Source organism: Labeo rohita, chromosome 7 (genome assembly GCF_022985175.1).
Source record: "Labeo rohita strain BAU-BD-2019 chromosome 7, IGBB_LRoh.1.0, whole genome shotgun sequence".
In the NCBI taxonomy this organism is placed as follows: Eukaryota; Metazoa; Chordata; class Actinopteri; order Cypriniformes; family Cyprinidae; genus Labeo; species Labeo rohita.
In genome coordinates, this window is record NC_066875.1 from 39,982,712 (window position 1) to 40,003,752 (window position 21,041).

Sequence of the window (21,041 nt, forward strand, 5' to 3'; positions counted from 1 at the left end):
GCTAATCCTATTGAGAGCTTTCCTTGTGATGAATAACTGTTTTCCATCTTAAATTCTCATTTGGAACACTATTCCGTTGAACCCGGTAAAAGTGCCGGAGGCTTTAACTGTTTTCAGGAGGGAAAACAGGTTTACAGTTTTTTGGTGCTCTCTTTCGCTTTAGGCCAAGAATGCAACCAGATAGGCCTACAGTACATCTGATAGATTCATGTAGTTTTCATACACATGCTAATTATGTCACCACACTTGCGAAAATTAATCAAATCCATTGTGTTGTAGTTTATCCATCAGGATCCTGTTGGATATTGGGAAGTCTTTAACAAGTCTGGACAGTTAAAGCAAATCACAAAGAGAGTAGAACTTTTTTTTTTTATTATACTAAAAGGTCCTTAAAGATCTTTTTAATCGTAAGTCAAATTATTAACTATATGTTTTGTTTTATGAATTAAAAAAAAAAAAAACATTTTCGACATTCTACATTTCAGAAGGAATTAAAATAGGATTCCTTTTCAAAATTGTTTGCTTTTTTGTTTTTATTCAGTGGAAAAAGCAAGTCACTGGTGTCTTTTTTTTTTTCTTCTTCTTCTTCTTTCACAAAAACATTATGGCAGAAAAAAACTGTTGAAGTGAACTCGACCATTAAAGATCCCAAACGATTAAGCAATTACAGAATATTAAACTAGTAGCTAGATTGAATCATCAGATTGGGAAGAAACACCCGGATTAAAAACTGGTAGGTTGAGTTCAGTCAAAGCGCGTAAGAACATGCATGCGACTGCGCAACGGAGAGCTGCCTTTTCCAACAGGTGTCTCTAAGAATGTTCTTCTCTCAGAGCATTTTCACCTAATTTCGCACCGAACGTGAGAGGAATCATGGAAACACTTAGTTTTTTCTCAACATGCCGTAGGTCCTAAAAGAAAACGTAAACAGCCTAAACTGGAGTAAAACTTCTGTGCGCTCCTATGAGGATTTACGCATGAGGAAACGTTCACTTTTATGGATATAATCCATAAACATTTTATTGATTAAGTCGTTTAATTTTTGTTGTCGTCAAATGAATTATACATGTCAGATGTTGACTGTGAACGCAGAGTGATTTCGTTTTTTCTGCGCTGGATCTCCACCATCTGATCATCTTATAGCCTATGGGAGTCTCCTGTTCTTCAACATCTCCTGACTGATATCTAATCGACTGGATTGACTGGGAATACAACTACCTCTGGAGATGGACACTGTTTTGCTATAGCCTATTAATAATGATCATCGCACTGATATCGCCAAACTGATAACTTGGGCTCAGCTGAAAGTCTGAACTGGTGGACGATGAAGACAGTTTCATATATTCTTGCGGCGTTGATCATCTGGAACTCAGGTGAGCTATTTTATACATAATAAACACAAATGAAAACCTAAAATGCGTTGCAGGATTTGGGGTTAAACGTTAGGAAAAGAGCTTCACAACACGTTTACGGTTGTCTGATATTACAGGAAGAACTGGTTCTGATGACAAACCGAGTGTGATTCAGTGTGACAGACAGGCGCTCCCTGCTCACGCACACACACTGTGTCTTATGCGTCTTAAGGAGTGTTTTATGGGTTGATGAAGTTGTGAGAATAAGGGTGTGATAATTTTGAGGGTGTTGTCAACGTAACTTGCATTTTTTAGTGTTTTTAACCGGTGTTTGAGCTATTCATAGAGTTAATGCTAGTTCAGTGGGTCTGAGTACATGATGTAATATGATTTATATACATTATGGCATTTTGCTGCATCAACATCTGATCCTAAAACAACATCCCTACAGTTTGATATAGCCCACAGAGGTCAGATTAAAGGCTATGCCTTTGAACAACAATCCAGTCAACCAGTTATTTTGAAATTTGAGACTGAAATTGTTTCTAATGACCATATTTGGCATTATTATGGTTTTTAATAATTGTAAGGTGCTTAAAGTTCAGTTTCTAGGACAGGCAGTAATAGGACAGTCACCCCTGGATATGTACTGAACTGCAAAACAGTAAACATAATGTATTTCTTATTCATATGTGAGATTTGAGACTGTTATATTTTATGATTTTATAAACAAACAAGCAATGTCTGTTTTTAATTGTTTTATTTCTGCTTTTTGACACCAGAATGACTAAACTGTCATTATAGCCTGCAACAACACAAACAAACTGTTTTGTTGTTTTTTTCTAATGTTATTATACGTATACTAAATTATTTTGTGATCTAGATGGTTGCTAGAGAATATTTGGCTGTTAAGATGAAAATAAAACAAATTATTCAAAAAATTAAATAACTTGTATTACCTGCAAATACTGTTGTTATTCTTTAGAAAACCGTCAAATAAGAACACTATAGCATATCAATAAATTATAGCAATTTCTGAGTAAAAATAGTTTCAAATGCATTTTTTTTCAGTGTGTGAAATGAAAGTGCCGATTATAAATTAAGATGAAAAGTGTGAATATTAGCTACAAAAAAATATATTAGTCAAACCAATTAGGTTTATTTCTTCAATAATTGCCCCCTGATTTTAGAGGTGTAGAATTGGGCAACAAATGACAGTCTTTAAGGATGTTGACTCAGGAACTTGTCATGCTGGGATAAATCATGCTGTGTGACAAAGTGACAGGATCTATGCCAGAAATTTGTCAATAAGCTTATGTCTAAAAGGCTTGTTGATGTAATCCTCTAGTCTTTGCAAACTGGACAATTGACTGCTTTGGCTTAATGGTCAGGATATGGGTTACTAATATAAAGTTCAATCTAGAAATAGTATGACTCAGAAAACTCAAGAAAATTACGGGATTATAGCCAAATCACTGCCCTGAACTGTGATCCCAAAGCACTTGAAATGTGCTTAACACTCTGGGCAGTGAGCCTTATTAAGTGTAAGGTTAATAGTTTCTTCTGCAGACTTCTGCAACTTATCTGTTACTGCAAGTAACAATAAACAATGTATTTCTTATTTATATATGAGCCTGATCAACTTAAAGCATGCAATAGTTACCTGTACGTTTTGTTTATGTATTTATATCTGACCCTGGACCACAAAACCAGTCTTAAGTAGCATGGGTATTTTTGTAGCAATAGGCAAAAATACATTGTATGGGTCAAAATTATCACCAAAAATAATAGATAAATAAATAATAGATAAATAGATAAATAATAATAGATAAAAATAAAAGATATTAGGTAAAGATCATGTTCCATGAAGATATTTTGTAAATTTCCAAAAACATATTAAAACTTAATTTTTGAGTAGTAATATATATTGCTAAGAACTTCATTTGGACAACTTTAAAGGCGATTTTCTCGATATTTAGATTTTTTTTTTTTTTTTTGCACCCTCAGATACTAGATATTCAAATAGCTGTGTCTCGACCAAATATTGTCCTATCTTAACAAACCATACATCAATTGAAAGCTTATTTATTTAGATGATGTATAAATCTTAATTTCAGAAAATTGACGCTTATAACTGGTTTTATGGTCCAGGGTCATATATATATATTTTTTCATATTTGATTTTTGTATCTAAATGTAAGTTCAATAGTTCAGCTTATATTTGCTCAACTTTGCAAGCATACATTTTGAATTTGCATGTTTGCTTATGCTCGTCTGTCTCCCAAAAGTAATTAGCCCTGAGACATATAACAAGTTGAGCAGCATATCTAAATCTCGTCCACAAACGCTCTTTACAGACACCAGTTTGTTTCTCAACCCTCTTCCTTTCTTTTATTTTGTTATCCATGTCTATTTCCATGTCTGCTTTGCCCCTCCGTTCTCTGTGCCAGTTCAATAGAGTGATGAAAAATGAAAGTTTCATGTTACCATCGTGCTGAGGGTAACAGATGACCTCAGCCAATGTGGCCTAACTTTTCTTTTACTACAGATATACTTCTTATAGATATACACTACCGTTCAAAAGTTTGGGGTCAGTACATTTTTATTGTTTCTTTCTTTCTTTTTTTTTTTTTTTTTTAAAGAAATTAGTACTTTTATTCACCAAGGATGTATTAAGTTAATACTTAAAAGTTTATTAAAAGTTAATAATAAGTAATTTACATTGTTATAAAATATTTATATTTTGAATAAACACTTTTTAAACTTGTTATTCATGAAAGAATCCTGAAAAAAAAAAAAAACAGGTTCCAAAAAATATTTGGCAGCACAACTGTTGATATTATCCAACATTGATCATTCTAATAATAAATCCGCATATTAGAATGATTTCTGAAGGATCATGTGACACTTAAGACTGGAGTAACAGCTGATAAAAATTCAGCTTTTCATCACAGGAATAAATTCTATTTTAAAGTATGTTGAAATAAAAAACATTTTTTTATATTGTAAAAACATTTTGCAATATTACTGTTTTTTTCTATATTTTTAATCAAATAAATGCAGCCTTGATGAGCATAAGAGACTTCTTTAAAGACTATTACAAGTCTTACTGACCCCAAACTTTTGAACGGTAGTGTACATCTCTTAAAGGTGCTGTTTCTAACTTTTTGAAAGCACTACTTGAACCACCTTAGGCTGTATGATGTATATTCATGGGGTGGCCTAGAATTTTATTTTATCTGGCCCTTTAACTTGTGGTCACATCTTGCTATTCAGTTTGTAATGCCACAGCTATGAACTTGCTGTGATGAGGAACTTGCTGTGATTAATTACTTACGAACACTAAATGCAACACAGAGTTATATGTTAAAAAAAAAAAAAAAGATATATTATGCAATAGCATAACAAGTAGTTATAGCTTTACATAGTTGTACAGTTGCAGAACTAATTTGGTGATGTTGTTTTATTTGTTAAAGGTGAAATTTGCTGGCCCTCAGGCCACCCAAGATGTAGATGAGTTTGTTTCTTCATTGGAACAGATTTGGAGAATTTTAGCATTACATCACTTGCTAACCAATGGATCCTCTGGAGTGAATGGATGCCGTCAGAATAAGAGTCCAAACAACTGATAAAAACATTGCAATGATCCACTAGCAATCAAGCAATTCTAAGCAACATATCCATCAATAAACAGTCACTTCTGGTCAAAATTAAGTTCATAATCCATAATAACTCTTCCACCAGTGAAAGTATAAACCCCTTATCCTCTCACATCAAAATCCATTGACATATTTATTTAGAACGGTTTCAGAATATTTTTGCTTGTTAACAGTGCTTGATCTGTGCATATTTCTAGTTCAGACAAGGTGACTTTTTCCATAAAGAAAATAATATTATGGATAGAAGACCCTTATTTTAGCCAGAAACAATGGTTTGATGTTAAAACTTCGTAATGATGAATTTAGATGCAGCTTTTCACTTCGCAAGACGTTAACTGAAGGATTGGAGTTGTTTGGATTACTTGTGGATTATCTATCAGCTGTTTGGACTCTCACTCTGACGGCCCTTATTCATTGCGGAGCAAGTGATGTAATGGTAAATTTATCCAAATCTGTTCTGATAATAAAACAAACTCGCCTACATCTTGGATTCCGAATAGTTGAATAGATTGTCAGCAAAGGTTCATTTTTGTGAGAACTATTCCTTTACTAATACTGCCTTTAATGTAACTGAACTAATATTTAATAAGTAATTATGTATATTTAATATTATATGTAATATAAAATGTTATAACTACTATAACTCTTCTTTTTTATTCTTCATGGTTTATGGTTGCAGCTCATCCAGTAGAATTCCTTTCTTTTATCATATTGCTGTTGCCACCATTTAAACAAGCATTGCTATTACTTTATTTGATTAAAACCGTTATATATCTCTTTGTGTCTTTCAGCAGCCTGTGTAAGTGGAAAACAAGAACATTTTCTAGAGCCCCCTGAGTCCCCCTGGTCTCAGCAGTCTTTGGCAGAGGAGGAAACGCGGTTACCCTGTCGATTCAATGTATCGAACAGTGAGATTAAGGTGGTGCAGGTGATATGGAGTCAAAAGAATTCAAATGGAGGTGAAGAACAAATTATCACTGCTCATTTCAGTGAAGGCCAGACAGGTAATTACTAACTTTTTTCTTTGTCTTTTACTTCACAGATACCAAAACTTAAATGCTTACACATTTTTTAGAAAACCTTACATTTCTAAAACACAATTTTTTCACTAAAAACATATTTTTATTGCTGTTATTGCCATGGGTATGTTGATGCATCAGTGTGTTCACTGTATTTAAAAATGTGTTTAGTTCAAAATATGACAGTAAAAGCTTAAAAAAGAGAACATTTCATTTTAAATTGTTACTTTTGATTTCTTCGTAATAATTTACATTTATTCACAGTTTTTGAGAAATAATTGTTTGAGTCATTAAAAAAAAAAAAAAAAAAAAAAAAAAAGAATCAGTCCTGCAGGGTTTAATCAGATTTTTGGCTCTTCTATGAATCTGGTACTGTGAATATACTTGTGTACTGTACAATCAGTTCAGTTCCTGCTTTCTTTTCTGTACTCATCTTACATTCATTTACACTGAATCATTACACTGAAGCAGTTTTTATTTTCAGTTCAACTTCTGTAAAGAAACATGGAAAGAATTTATCATGCAGGAGTGCAGAATATGTTTTTCTTAATTTATTTATTTGAGAAACAAACTTAATGTTAATTTGCAAGTTTGTTTTTTTGCATCATTATTTTTTTGTGTTCTTCACAAAAATGGCCAGAAGCCAAAGCCACATTTCATTCTATTTCTTTTTACCAGAAAACCCTAAATACTCTGGGCGTGTTCGGTTTGCGACCAGCGACCCAATAAGAGACTCTGCTCTGATTATCATGGGCACACGTTCTGCAGACGAGGGCAGATACATCTGCAAAGTCGCCACCTTCCCGGCTGGAAACTTTGAGACAGAGATTTTTATCTCAGTGTGGAGTGAGTACAGTAATAATGTCTACATGAACAGCAAACTTGTCATACAAAACTCTGTGTGACTGTTCATATTTTATATATTAGCACATCACTATAAAACCACATTTGATTTTCAGCACACACTCTGGTTGACGCTGTATATGATTTTGGTCAAGAACTGCTAGCTTGGACAGAAAAAGGTTGTTTAAAACCTGCCCACAGACTGCTGTGACAGTCACTTAACTTTTGTTTTCCCACATGAAACTTTACATTCATTTACAAAACTTTTGTCATGGAAGTATTACGAGATGGGAAATGCTGCAACATAAAATAAATAAATAAATAATAAATAAATAAAACCCATGTTCTCTCCAATTTTTCCCTCTCAAGAGACTAAGAGATTTAAAATCAACAGAATTCATTGAGTTTTATGTATATGCAGTGGCTTTGCAGTAGTTAGCGAAAGGATTTAGCCCTCAGTGATGCAGGATAAGGAAAAGGACGCCTTTTAAAAAAAAAATTCCATTATAATTGTCATTTCATTCAACGTCCCATTCATATGCAGAGAAAACCCGTTAACCACAAAAGTAGCACTGATCTGATATATACAGTTATTGTTCTCAGAATAACACAAAAGCATTGTCTGCGTCAAAGGGTTTGATGATGGACGTATTAACCTGGCTTTGTTCTTTGTTACTGCAATTGTAACATGTATAATAGCGGCTGCTTTCTCCTTCAGAAGTATGATTGTGTATGAAGCAGACTGTTAGAAACAGGAAAGCAAACAGTGAAGTCCATTTCACACTTTTAAAAATGTCATAAATTAGACACTTGTGAAATATCTAATATATACACACACTTTACAAGGCAAACTTTAAGCCTTGTTTTTTGTTTTTGATTTGTACTGTACTTGATTGTAGAGTTTAAATCCTATTTATAATGTGTTTATTTGCCATTTATTATGTTTTTGTTGTTTCATTCCACAGCCAAACCCATTACCTCCCTGCAGTCATTCGACCTGGTTGAGGGCCAGTCGTTCCGTCCGGCCGCTATATGCCGTTCGGTGGCTAAGCCAATGGCAGGACTCTCCTGGGACACGGAGCTCGCGGGTCAGAGCCAGAACCGCAGCTCAGATGGTGAGGTGGCCTCTATCCAGTTTTCTCTCCACCCTCTCCGTAACATGAACGGCCAGAAGCTGGACTGTCTGGTCTGGCATCCATCGCAAAAAGGCCCAGTGAGGATTTCCAATAAGCTTGTAGTACACTGTGAGTCCTAATCTCTTATATTTATAATGAATGTATATCAGAAATGTCTGGCTCATATTTTTTGTGGTGTTTTTTTCTACTTGAATTCTTATTACTGTAAAGGGCTAGTATGCAAAAATCACTTTTACATGTTGCAGTGTTTGTACACAACCACCCTATAATGATAAAAATCTGCCCACTACTTATTTTTTAATCTGTATAAGTCATAAACAGTGTCTCAGAGGTTACTGATCACAGAATCCATAAAGTGTGACTTTACAAGCCCCGCCCATGATTGTTGACTGACACAGCTGTATTAGCAAAGGCCCCGCCCTGAGAGAGCCACACACAATCTGCCATGTTTATCTTCACCCTAGAGCATTTAAAAGCAGCATTCAAATAAGAAATGTCATATTATTACAGCTATAGAAGTTGTTCCAGAGCAGTGAGTGACTTTCTTCCTTTATTTTATTGTTTGGGTCATATTAACAGCGTAGACCTTGTGTGTGAAAGAGAATTTACTTTAGTACTCACATACATGTGACAGCTCTTTCTGATCATTTGGTTCGGATGAAATTTGAACTGAGATGGCTTTAAAACACATGATTTCAGTGCTATATACTTGATAGACAGAGACAGAGATCTGAGATACCAGCTAGAGTAACACAGCCTGTTCTGGAAAAGGGGGGGCGGGGAGCAGCAGCTCATTTGCATTTAAAGAGACATGCACAACGACAGTCTCTGCTTTCACTCAAAATAGGCATTTTCAAAATAATATAATAAATGATCTGTGGGGTATTTTGAGCTGAAACCTCACAGACACATTCTCGGGACACCTAGAGATTTATTATAGATTTTGTAAAAAGGGGCATAATAGATGCCCTATAAAGAAAAAATGTAACACTAATAAAATTAATTCTGTTCAAATCAGCATTAATTGAATTAATACATTACAATTAATATTGTCATTTATACATATAGAAGTGCTGTATTCTTAATATAACATATCCATTATAGTAGGAACAGTATTTTTTTTTTTACCTTTTCATTACACTCTAAAAGATATTTTGTAAATTTCCTACCGTACATATATCAAAACCTAATTTTTGATTAGTAATATGCATTGCTAAGAATTTCATTTGGATAATTTAAAGGCGTTTTTCTCAATATTTTGATTTTTTTTTTTTGAATCCTCAGATTCCGTTTTTTCAAATAGTTATGTCTTGGACAAATATTGTTCTATCCTAACAAACCATACATCAATGGAAAACTTGTTGATTCAGCTTTTAGCTTATGTATAAATCTCAATTTCAAAAAATTGACGTTTATGACTGGTTTTGTGGTCCAGGGTCACAAATACAACCCAGCACTGGGTAAAATATGGACATACCCAGCAAATGGGTTGTTTTGACCCAGCAGTTGGGTTACTACCAAAACAACCCACTTGCTGGGTTTGTCCATATTTTACTCAGCGCTGGGTTTTTTTTAACCCAGCAATTCTTAGAGTGTACTGAAAACTAGGGGGAGGAGGAATCATATGTCCTTAATTATCATTTATCACTTATTCAAAATATAAATTCTTATTTTGTACACTCTAAAAAAATACTGAGTTAAATACAACCATTTCTGGGTTATTTGGCATCCCAGCACTGGTTAAATAGAACACATGCTGGACTGTTATAGCGGGTTGGGTTAAATGTTTGACCCAAAATGCTGGGTTGTTTTATTTAACTCAACTATTGTTTTAAAATTACTGGATTGAAAATGGGTTGGAATTTAGAAATCACACACAGAATTACAAGAGGCAACAGTAATAATCAAAAGGTGAACATTTATCAAGCAAGAACAGCCCTGGAAAAACATAAGACAAACCAACAAAAATGTAACATTTAAAAATAACTCTGCGAACCTCAGACTGACGCCTCGCGTTTTACTCAGTGAAGGGGGTGTATAGTTTCAGCTGTCAGTGAGATTGACACAGTCACTAACCCAACGACAAGGTAACACAAAAACTACCCAAAACTGGAAAAAAAACAACCTGACAGGCTCAACCCTGTGGTTGCTTAGAAAAAAAGAGAATTTTTTAGAGTGTAGTATTCTAGTTTTAAGTAAATAGAATACAGACATTTCTTAAATTGTTTATCAAAAGTTGTCGCAAATACTTTTTATAGGACTGTGCTATAATTGATCTATAATTCATTTTGGCATTCCCTAAGAATTACTTTGTCACACTACTTGCCAGGTTATACACACAAGCTGCCAAAGTAAATTCTCTTCAAAATAATTTTAATGTTGTCATTACTGCATTATGATTGATATACTATTGCGCCACAAGTTTTAATAGCGCAACATCAAGTTTTATACGTCACTGCCTGGATGTGACTCAGAATGTTTGTGCATTTCAAATCTAAAATGCGTGGAATCGTGTAAACAATTAATGTAAAACTAAAACGCCTTTCCTGTTTGCTCAGCTTGTAAATTTAATTATGATGAAACTGTTGTTCCACCTCTTAATGTCTACATACTGTATGTAACTTCCCTCGTATGTGTTATGACATGTGGACATCTGTTTATTGTCTTAATCGATACTATGACTACATTGTTTTTCTCTGATTCATCTCTGCTTGATTAACAGTCACAATAAAGGCTTTGCTATGGTTGAGTGGAGGAAAATTTAAAGCAATTCTCTCAGAATAAAAATTCAGTCATCATTTAGTCACCTTCATGTGTTTAGACCCATTTGACCATCCTACTTCTGTGGAACTGGATGGAAACATTCTCAGGAATATCCTGGTTATTGTTTGTGGTTGCAAACAAGATTCAAAAGCACAATAGTTAAAGGTCTGAACAGCCTGAAGTTTAAAATCTTGACATCAGCCTTTACTCAAGATAATGAAAGAGTTAATGTCTGAGATTGTGCTTTTGAGTCTGAACTTTTCTATGAATCCATTCATTCGGTTCACAAAATCAATCTTAATGATTCATTCACAAATCAAACAGATCTGGTTCTATTTGCAACTCACTGACTCAATAATCTAGTGCAGCAGTTAGTATTTTACTAGAATGGAAGATTATCTGTTAAATCTGTCTGTTTCTCATTTAAATGTTTGACTTGCATATAATATGCACCATTTTATGATATTTCATGGTGCTTTTACATCATTTTTAAAGCTTGAAAGCTCCAGTCCTCATTCTATGTGACCAGTGCTATTTCAACACATCTCCTCCAAAGTCATGTGGGTTATTTTAATTGCACAAAAATTCAAACATATGCATGTCTCCTAATCCCAGTATTAGAGTTTGTACAGTGTCAACAGCAGAAAGGATCAGGTGAACTTCTTGGTCAAATGGGAAGTTCATCACAAGTTCAAAACAAGAGGCTTAAAAGTCAATTAGACACTCCTAATTGTGTGTTCATGTGTACATACAGACCCTCCGAATGCAGTGGTATCTGGCTACGAGAACAGCTGGCATGCTGATATGCAAGGAGCCGCGCTGCAGTGCAGCGGACATGGAAATCCAGAACCTCAGCAATTCAACTGGACGAGGTAAAACTGTCAGTCTCCCTGCATCTCTGAATCTGTTTGTTTGTTCATCTTCCCGTAAGCCAGACTTGTCAGTTGAATTCTGTTTCGGTTGGCTTCTCTATCAGCATGCCAGAGTAATCTCTAGGTGTGGACGGGGAAGGTTGTGGCCTAAATTCATGAGTAAATTTGTAAACTTTATTATCAGATAGATAGAATCTTAAGAAGTAATACTGACACTGAGAGGTCACTAATATGCACGACAGTTGTTTTTGCATTCATGAACAATAATTAGTCAGAGTCACACACCTATTTCTTGGCATTTTTCAGCGCGAGTGACTAAGGGGGTGTAGACATGGACATTTAGATGATCACGCAATTCCTGAGACAAACATTCTCTGGTTTTCTCCTCCTCTCCGCCTCGAGTGGGGAAACCTGTTCTCTGGCTGCTTGGTGTGAATGCAAAGTAAATGAAGTAACTGTGGCCTGGTGTCGTGTTGCAACTTGCGCGGCAAACAGACAAGAGAGCATTTTCACACGGAGGGAGAGAGCTGGGGATGAGAAAAGCCTGGCGAGGGGGAGATGAGTGGGATTATGACAGCGGTGTCGGGAGAATTTGCCTGCGTGCTATGTTATCGGATGAGTCTTTCCACTGTCCTCATGCAAATTGCGCCGTGCTGTATGAAAAACATGTGACAGATAGTTCCTGGAATAAGTTGTAGACGAAGTTCTTAATGTCTACAGGAACAATGAGTGGGTCTATTTGTGATTTTAGCAAAAGAAATAAGCTTATCAGTTTTTAAAAAAAGGGGGAAATGTTTCCACTTGGCAAAAGCTAACTTCATATCTGGCAGATGCCAGCAGAGGTAGTTTGCTTGACAACCCTCATTCTTAAGTACTATGCAGGGTAAACAAAACAAAACAACTACCTAGACTACATTAAAGGGCTAGTTTAACCAAAAATGAAAATTCTGTCATTTATTACTCACCCTTGTGTCATTCCAAACCTGTAAGACCTTCCTTCGATCATCATCTGAAGACAAATTAAGATATTTTTGATGAAATCCGAGAGCTTTCTGACCCTGCATAGACATCAATGCAACTACCACGTTCAAGGCCCAGAAAGGTAGTAAGGACATATTTAAAATAGTCCATGTGACGTCAATGGTATAACCGTAATGTTATAAAACTACAAGAATACTTTTTGTGCACAAAGAACGCAAAAAAAAAAGACTTTATTTAGCAATTTCTTTTCTTCTGTATCAGTCTTCGTTGCGTGTTCACACTGCAAAAAATTATTTTATTCCTTAGTATGTTTGTCTTGTTTTCTAGTATAAATATCTAAAAATTCCTGAATCAGGATGCATTTACTGGACAAGTAAAATGACTTAAGATATTATTTCTTGTTTTCTGAAAAAAAGAGACCCAAATTGTGTTAGTTTTTGCTTAAAACAAGCAAAAATATCTGCCAATAGGGCAAGAAAAAAAATTGTGTTTAGCCTTTATGATTATTACTTTCGTACTTTCGTATTATTTTGATTCGTACCCCACTGGCAGATATTTTTTGCCAAAATTTGAATATTTCTTTCAGAACACAAGACATAATATCTTAATTCTTAATATCTTAAGAATTCTTAGATATTTATACTAGAAAACAAGACAAAAATACTAAGGAGGAAAATAATTTTTTGCAGTGCACAAGAGTATAACGGCGTATGCATGTGATGCTGCTGACGCAGGAGCCCGGATCTGCTGCACCTTGTTTACAAGCAGAGAAAGACACACGCTGTACATAAAACAGTTTTTATAAGCATGTCTGGAGATTTGAACAGAGAGCATTTGAACCAGAATATATGTCAGAACGGCGGCTCTTGCGCATGCACCGTGGTACTCTTGTGAACATGCGGTGAAGACTGACACAGAAGAGAAGAAATTGTGCATGAAGCGTATTCTCGTAGTTTAAAAAAATTTGAACTACTGCTGTCACATGGACTATTTTAACTATGTCCTTACTACCTTTCTGGGCCTTGAACTTGTCAGTTGTGTTGCTGTCTAGGCAGGGCCAGAAAGCTCTTGGATTTCACCAAAAATATCTTAATTTGTGTTCTGAAGATGAATGAAGGAAGGACTTACAGATTTGGAATGACATGAGGGTGAGTACTTAATAAGAGAATTTTCTTTTTTGGGTGAACTATCCCTTTAAATTATCCTGATGCAGAAACAATTGAGATCTATTGCTTAAGGCACTGTATGAAATTAGTTTTAATTAGGTTGTTTTTTTTAACCAGTGCTACTCTGGCAATATGATGGACAAAAAAGTGTTTTGTTATAAATTCACTGATGAACTGAAAGTGATACATACCAGGGACATTTTTGAGCTGATATTCATGAAATAATTCATTAAAATCAATTGATATGTGCAGAATCCTACAGTACAGATTTTACTGTTTTTACAGTATAGTTAGAAAGCTTGGAGTCACTAACCACTTAAGAAATGAATACTCGTATTCAGCAAGGACACATTTTATTGGTCAAATGTTACAGTGGAGTTATAATGTTACATACTAATAAACAATGTTTCAAATAAATTCTATTCTTTTAAAATTTCTATTTATCAAAGCACCCGGAAAAAATAATAAAGGAGAAGTTCACTTCCAGAACAGAAATTTACAGATAATTTACTCACCACCTTGTCATCCATGATGTTTATGTCTTTCTTTCTTCAGTCATAAAGAAATTGTTTTTTGAGGAAAACATTTCAGGATTTCTCTCCATATAGTGGATTTCTATTGTGCCCCTGAGTTTGAACTTTCAAAATGTAATTTAAATGCAGCTTCAAAGGACTCTAAATGATCCCAGGTGAGGAAAAAGGGTCTTATCTAGTGAAACAATCGGTTGTTTTCTAAAAAAAAAATTACAATTTACATATTTTTTTTAACCTCAAATGCTTATCTTGTCTAGGTCTGTGTGAACTGTTTTTTTCCAGGTCAATACAGTTAAGGTATGTTGAAAAACTCCCATCTCATTTTACTCCTCCAACTTCAAAATCATCCTACATTGCTGTTTTACCTTAATTTGTAAAGGGCATTTGACCTTCTTTGCATGTTCACTTTGCATGTTCACACTGGGTCAGTACTTCTGCTGCCATTTAGGAGGAGAAAATTAGATGGGAGTTTTTCGACATACCCTAGTTGTCATGAACTGGAATACACAGAGTTCACACAAAGCTAGACAAGACGAGCATTTGAGGTTAAAAAGTATATAAACTGTAATTTTATTTTAGAAAATGATTGTTTTGCTAGATAAGGCCCTTCTTCCTCGGCTGGGATCATTTACACTGTGTGCAGAATTATTAGGCATGTTGATATTCTGGTCATATTTTTTTTCCAAACACATTTTACCAATTCCAAACCACATCAGTCTTAATAACTACTGTCAATTTTGTATTTAATCATTTATATGTGATATATAATTGTCCGTGAAGGCTGGAAGTGAAAAACTCCTTATATTTAGGTGTGCATAATTATTAGGCATGTTTTCCTTTACAGATAAAATGAGCCAAAAAAGATATTTAACCCAGACTGAAAAGTCCAAATTATTAAATGCCCATAAGAAGAATGCAATACTAATGCATTACAAGAATTTGCAAAGTTAAGTCTTGACCATTGGACAGCGAAATGCTTGTTGAGTCTGCATGGTCAGAAAAAACAGGTGGAGAAGAAAAGATGGATGTTAACTGCAAAAGAATTAGGAATTAAGGTGAAGAATTAGGTGTGACACCATCAGGAACCATTTCCAGTAATTTTTGGGAGTTCATTTTAGTCCATCTCTGCAAGTCAGACTTTTCAGGATAGGAGACTAAACATGAACTCCCAAAACTTACTGCCAGATTTTGGAAGATAAATTCTTGAATCAGAGGTACAAGAGGATGTGATGCTTGTCCTTCAAGAGTCACTCTCAACTCATCTGTCTATAAAGCCTATAGAAAAAAAAAAAAAAAAAAAAAAAAAACTGTCTTCATGTATTTCACAACACATCAGCTTGTTATTCTTGTAAGTCAGGAGCATTTTTTAGGATTTTTTACCAAGCAAAGTCTCTGAGAACCTGACACATTGCACTTCTGAAGACTCCAGGTAGGTTGCAGTTCTGGAAAATGGTGGCGCTGGAGAACTGGAAACGGTTCCTGATGGTGTCACACCTAATTCTTCACCTTAATTCCTAATTCTTTTGCAGTTAACATCCATCTTTTCTTCTCCACCTGTTTTTTCTGACCATGCAGACTCAACAAGCATTTCGCTGTCCAATGGTCAAGACTTAACTTTGCAAATTCTTGTAATGCATTAGTATTGCATTCTTCTTATGGGCATTTAATAATTTGGACTTTTCAGTCTGGGTTAAATATCTTTTTTGGCTCATTTTATCTGTAAAAGAAAACATGCCTAATAATTATGCACACCTAAATATAAGGAGTTTTTCACTTCCAGCCTTCACGGACAATTATATATCACATATAAATGATTAAATACAAAATTGACAGTAGTTATTAAGACTGAAGTGGTTTGGAATTGGTAAAATGTGTTTGGAAAAAAAATATGACCAGAATATCAACATGCCTAATAATTCTGCACACAGTGTAGAGCCCTTTTAAGCTGCATTTAAACTGCATTTTGGAAGTTCAAACTTGCAGGCACCATTTTAGTCCATGTTATGGAGAGAAATCTTGAAATGTTTTCCTCAAAAAAACATAATTTCTTTACATGACATGATCATCTTGGATGACAAGGTGGTGAGACAATTTTTGTTCTGGAAGTGAACTACTCCTTTAAGTCAGTATTCAGTAAATAATTAAGCATAAATCATTTGTTATGTGCTGAATCCTAAGGTAATGATTGTGTGTCTGTTTTTTAATTGTGGGATTGAATCATATTTCTTTGTTCACACAGAAAAGGTGAAGCTCTACCTGAGGGTGTGACTCTGGAAGGTGGCACGCTGCGCTTTTCCAGGCCCCTGAGCTTGACAGATCAAGGAGTTTATGTCTGCACCACCACCAATACGGTGGGATCTGGAAAAGCTGAGATTGTTGTAAATATATCAGGTGTGTATCCCACTGAAAACACTTCACCCATGTTAAAGTGCAGTGCACAGTGCTGTCATCTAGTGAAAATAATCTGCAATTGCATGTCTCATAATCAAATTAAAAGAATAGCTCATTCAAAATTAAAGATTCTGTCATCATGTACTCACCCTCATGTCGTTCAAAACCGGTATGATTTTTTTTTCCTATCTGTGGAATGTAAAAGGGGATGTTAGGTGGAATGTACACGCTGTTCTTTTCCATTAAATCATTCTCTTGAAGAACAAAAACACAACAGCACCATATAGAAGTATGTATGACTCTTATAATTGAATGTACAACAATTTCATAAGTTTTGTTGCATGTTTCTTTCAGAGTCGACTGTGGGTCAGGCATCAGTGAACTACATGATGATGATTATTCTTGCTGGTGCTGCTGCAGTGATTGTTCTTACTCTTATTATAGTGATAATTACAGTAAACCGCTACTATAAACGCAAAAATCAACAACTGGCTATAGAGCTGGATGCAAAAAAGTAAGATTTTTCTTGATTTCTGAACATTAATCATTTACACGAATGGGCTGAATGTGATAATTCCTGTACTTCATACCTGTACTTCAGTCTGTCTCTGTTTCACTCTCTTTGTAAGGGAGGAAATCAGCACTCTATCAAGACAAGCCTCATTTAGGAGAGTCAACTCAGGAAGCACAGACCACAGATACTCGGTAAATACATACATAATTCAACTTGGGGTTGACAAAATTTTAAAACGTGTTAAACAAAGTCTCTTATGTTCACCAGTGCTGCATATATTTGATGAAAAATACAGTAAAAATAATAATATTGTGAATATAGTTAGAGTTTAAAAATGTAATTTATTATTAAATGTAATTCTGTGATTGCAAAGCTGAATTTTCAGCATCATTACTCCAGTCTTCAATGTCACATGATCCTTCAGAAATCATTTTAATATGCTGATGCCCAAAACACATTTAATGAAATGTTTTATTTGAACTGCTTGTGTTATTTTGCTTTGCTTGCCTCCTGATTTGGCATTATCTAATGTATTGACATTACATACATCATTGCATTGACACTGACATACATTTTTTGCATATGGCTTAGGTATCAAATTACTCATTAGTCATTTTACTGTCTCTGTCTTCTTTTTAAAGGACGACAATAATCCTTTAAGAGTCGAAGGGACGATACGCACGAGTCTGTCCTCACTGGTTGGTGTTTTTTTTTCATGTGCCATTTTCAAAAAAAAACTCTTTTATACATTTACCAGGCTTTATACTCTGCAGTTATTTGATATGATGCACAAAATTATACGACTTCTGTTTTGTTTCATCTCTAGCACACATTAAAAACCCAAAATGCTTACTTTTACAGGATCGTCCTCGCTCCAGGGATAGTCGGTCCACGCTGGGAGGGGTGGACTCACTCGGTCGCCCTGCAATTTATAACACGTCCAGAAGAGGTCGAGACAAACTCATGGACAGAACTGAAAGAGAAGCCACTCGGTTGATGATGGAGTCTTACGAGCAGGACAGTAACGTGTCACAGGTATGAGATAAGTTTCCTGACATATATTGATGTATATTTTGATGTGTATTGCCACTTCCCATAAATAGAGCTTAAAGGGATAGTTCACCCAGAAATGACAATTCTGTCATTAAGTACTGACTCTCATGTCATTCCAAACCTGTGAGACCAACATTCATCTTCAGGACACACATTAAGATATTTTTTGATAAAATCCAAGACCCTGCATAGACAGCAACGCAACTGACACGGTCAAGACCCAGAAAGGTTATAAGGACATAGTTAAAACGGTCCATGTGACATTCTGGGCCTTAAACGTGGTAGTTGCATTGCTGTCTGTGCAGGGTCAGAAAACTGTCTGATTTCATCAGAAATATCTTAATTTGCGTTCCGAAGATGAACGAAGGTCTTACATGTTTAGAACATCATGAGTGAATAATTAATGACAGAATTTTCATTTTTGGATGAACTGTCCCTTTAGATTTGTTGAAAGTGTACACAAATTAATTTTGTGTTCTTTTTTAAGAAATGGTCAGTGAAGGTGCTTAACCTTCCTAAAGAAAATTGTTTATTCAGCTCAAGAGGTTAAAGTGATCTTAAATTAAATTATAACATGACAGTAAAAGACATTTATAATGTTAGAAATGATTTAAGTTTCTGATCTTTTGGCATTTGTATTCTTTAAAAAAGTATCATGGTTTCCACAAAAATATTATGCAGCACGTAAGTTTTCAGCATTGATAATAATCAGAATTGTTTCTTGAGCAGCAAATCAACATATTAGAATGATTTCTGAAGGATTATGTGACACTGAAGACTGGAGTAATGATGCTGAAAATTCAGCTTTGACACCACAGGAATTAAATTTGAAAATATATTAAAATATATTGAAAATACATCATTTTAATTGTAATATTTTACAATTAATATTTTCTGACATTATATGTCTTTACTATCACTTTTGATTTTTTCCAAAAAACAAAAAAATCCTGTTTTTCCTGTTTTTTCACCTTTTTGTCACCTTTTTGTTTTTTGTTTTTTGTTTTTATCATATACATGCAGCCTTTATGAGAATTACAGACTTCTTTTGACGCCAAAATCCTTTAAAATAGTAGATTAACAAAATTAATCATTTTTTCTTACAATAACTTTGGTTGAATGTTGAATTTTGAGTTTGACAAAAATAGTCAACAAGGCAAATGTGGAAAAAATGAAATGAGAAAGTACAATTAAATGGAGTTACTGTTACTACAGTAAAACTGTGGTACTTTGGTGTTATAATGTTACTCTTTTGTAAGTCACTTTGGATAAAATCATCTGCTAAATGCATACATGTAAATGTAATACATTGAGGCTAAAACAAACTAATTTGTTAATTTTATGTCAAAATGTTATTTTATCTAAATTGTCCTTTAGGTACCTTTATTTCTTTAAAAATAAAAACAGGACACCAAAGTATACCCTGATTGTATCAAGCTCTTCATAGTGTTTTACCCTGAATTCCATGCAAATACTAAAACACTTTTTATTGTTCATGATCTAATGTAGCACTTAAAGCTATAGTCATTCTGAACCAGTTAGTAATGCTAACATAGTTAACATATGCCTTATCAAATAAATGTGCATTTAAAAATGCATATAATGACCATTTACAATTTTGCTGTACAGGAAACCCAACTTCTCCCTCCTCTTCACCCCTCTTCTTATTCAATGGAACAGGCTGTTGAAATTATCCGGTCTCGGAACGGCAGCGCCATTATCCCAGCAGAGGGGAGGCCGCAGTCGGGAGGAAGCAGCAGAGGAGGCAGCAGAGGGCATAATTCGCCCTTGGTAGCCACGTACCCGACTCTTACAGATGAGGAGGAAGAAGATTCTGTTAGCCCTACGGATTCAGGAGTCCACAGAGGTTTAATGGAGCCTGACGGTTTTGAAAATGGCGGCAGCGAGACGGCGAGTTCTCAGATATCTGAGGCGCTATCCAGTCATTTTGAGCGCACTAACGGCACGCTGCGGCCCAAGTCGAAACCCAACAACATCCTGCTCCCGGCCAACACACTTTTCCTCACGCCGCATAGCCCGACCATCCACAAAGCTCAGATCGTTTAGAGTGTTTGTTTGGCAACGTCTTTAAGCCATATAAGCACAGTTGATTTTACAACAGATGGATGTGTTTCTCTGTAATCTCACTCTCCACACATAAATGGATCTTTTGTTTGAGCTTTTATATGAATACTTTCTCAAGGTGGCAAAACCATGGACCGAATGGCCACCATCTAAACTCAAACCTGCAAAACAATACCAGCATTACTCAAACAGTCCCTCAAGTAATTGCATAATCCACAGTGTATTCTGGAACTGGGACGCTTGAGTATTATGGGTCACGACATGTGTTTCAAATACAGATTAACTGGAAACAGTGAGTTGAGCTCCTCTGTGTGACCAGAAAATGGATTTAAGATTTTTTTTTTTTTTTTTTTTTTTTTTACCTAAGGCTTCACTTGAATTACTGTTGAGGGAGAAAATACTACATGAACTGTATTTCCGGTCAGTTAATCCTTCACTGTGACTTTTTGACCTTGATGTCTTGATGTACTCCAGATATGTACAAACGGTGTTTTGACATAATTTTTGAATATATATGTGTGTATTGTGCATTTTGACTGCATGAATAGTATTATGAAGTATTGCATTACCATGTTTTGAAAATGGCTCCTGCGTGTTCACAGAATGTCAATGTCACTGTAGGAGTGACATTGTCATTGTTTACAGCATTTATACTTCATTATGTACTAGCGCTT

At 35.0% G+C, this 21,041-nt stretch overlaps 1 protein-coding gene across 3 annotated transcripts; it reads left to right on the plus strand.

Moving 5' to 3' along the window:
* The first annotated feature begins 701 nt into the window (after positions 1-701).
* On the plus strand, positions 702-20,895 carry nectin4a (nectin cell adhesion molecule 4a). 3 transcript variants are annotated; one of them, XM_051115357.1, is made up of 11 exons: positions 702-1,373; positions 5,803-6,015; positions 6,709-6,876; positions 7,839-8,117; positions 11,527-11,644; positions 16,564-16,715; positions 17,070-17,229; positions 17,345-17,420; positions 17,871-17,927; positions 18,091-18,264; positions 19,963-20,895. In XM_051115357.1, exons 1-11 carry the CDS (start codon positions 1,325-1,327, stop codon positions 20,347-20,349), a joined length of 1,833 nt encoding a protein of 610 aa, XP_050971314.1. In that variant the 5' UTR covers positions 702-1,324; the 3' UTR covers positions 20,350-20,895. The 3 variants fall into 3 exon arrangements, with proteins under 3 accessions (XP_050971314.1, XP_050971312.1, XP_050971311.1); XM_051115355.1 differs by having other exon boundaries at positions 5,806-6,015; positions 19,912-20,895; XM_051115354.1 differs by having other exon boundaries at positions 703-1,373; positions 19,912-20,895.
* Positions 20,896-21,041: the final 146 nt, after the last annotated feature.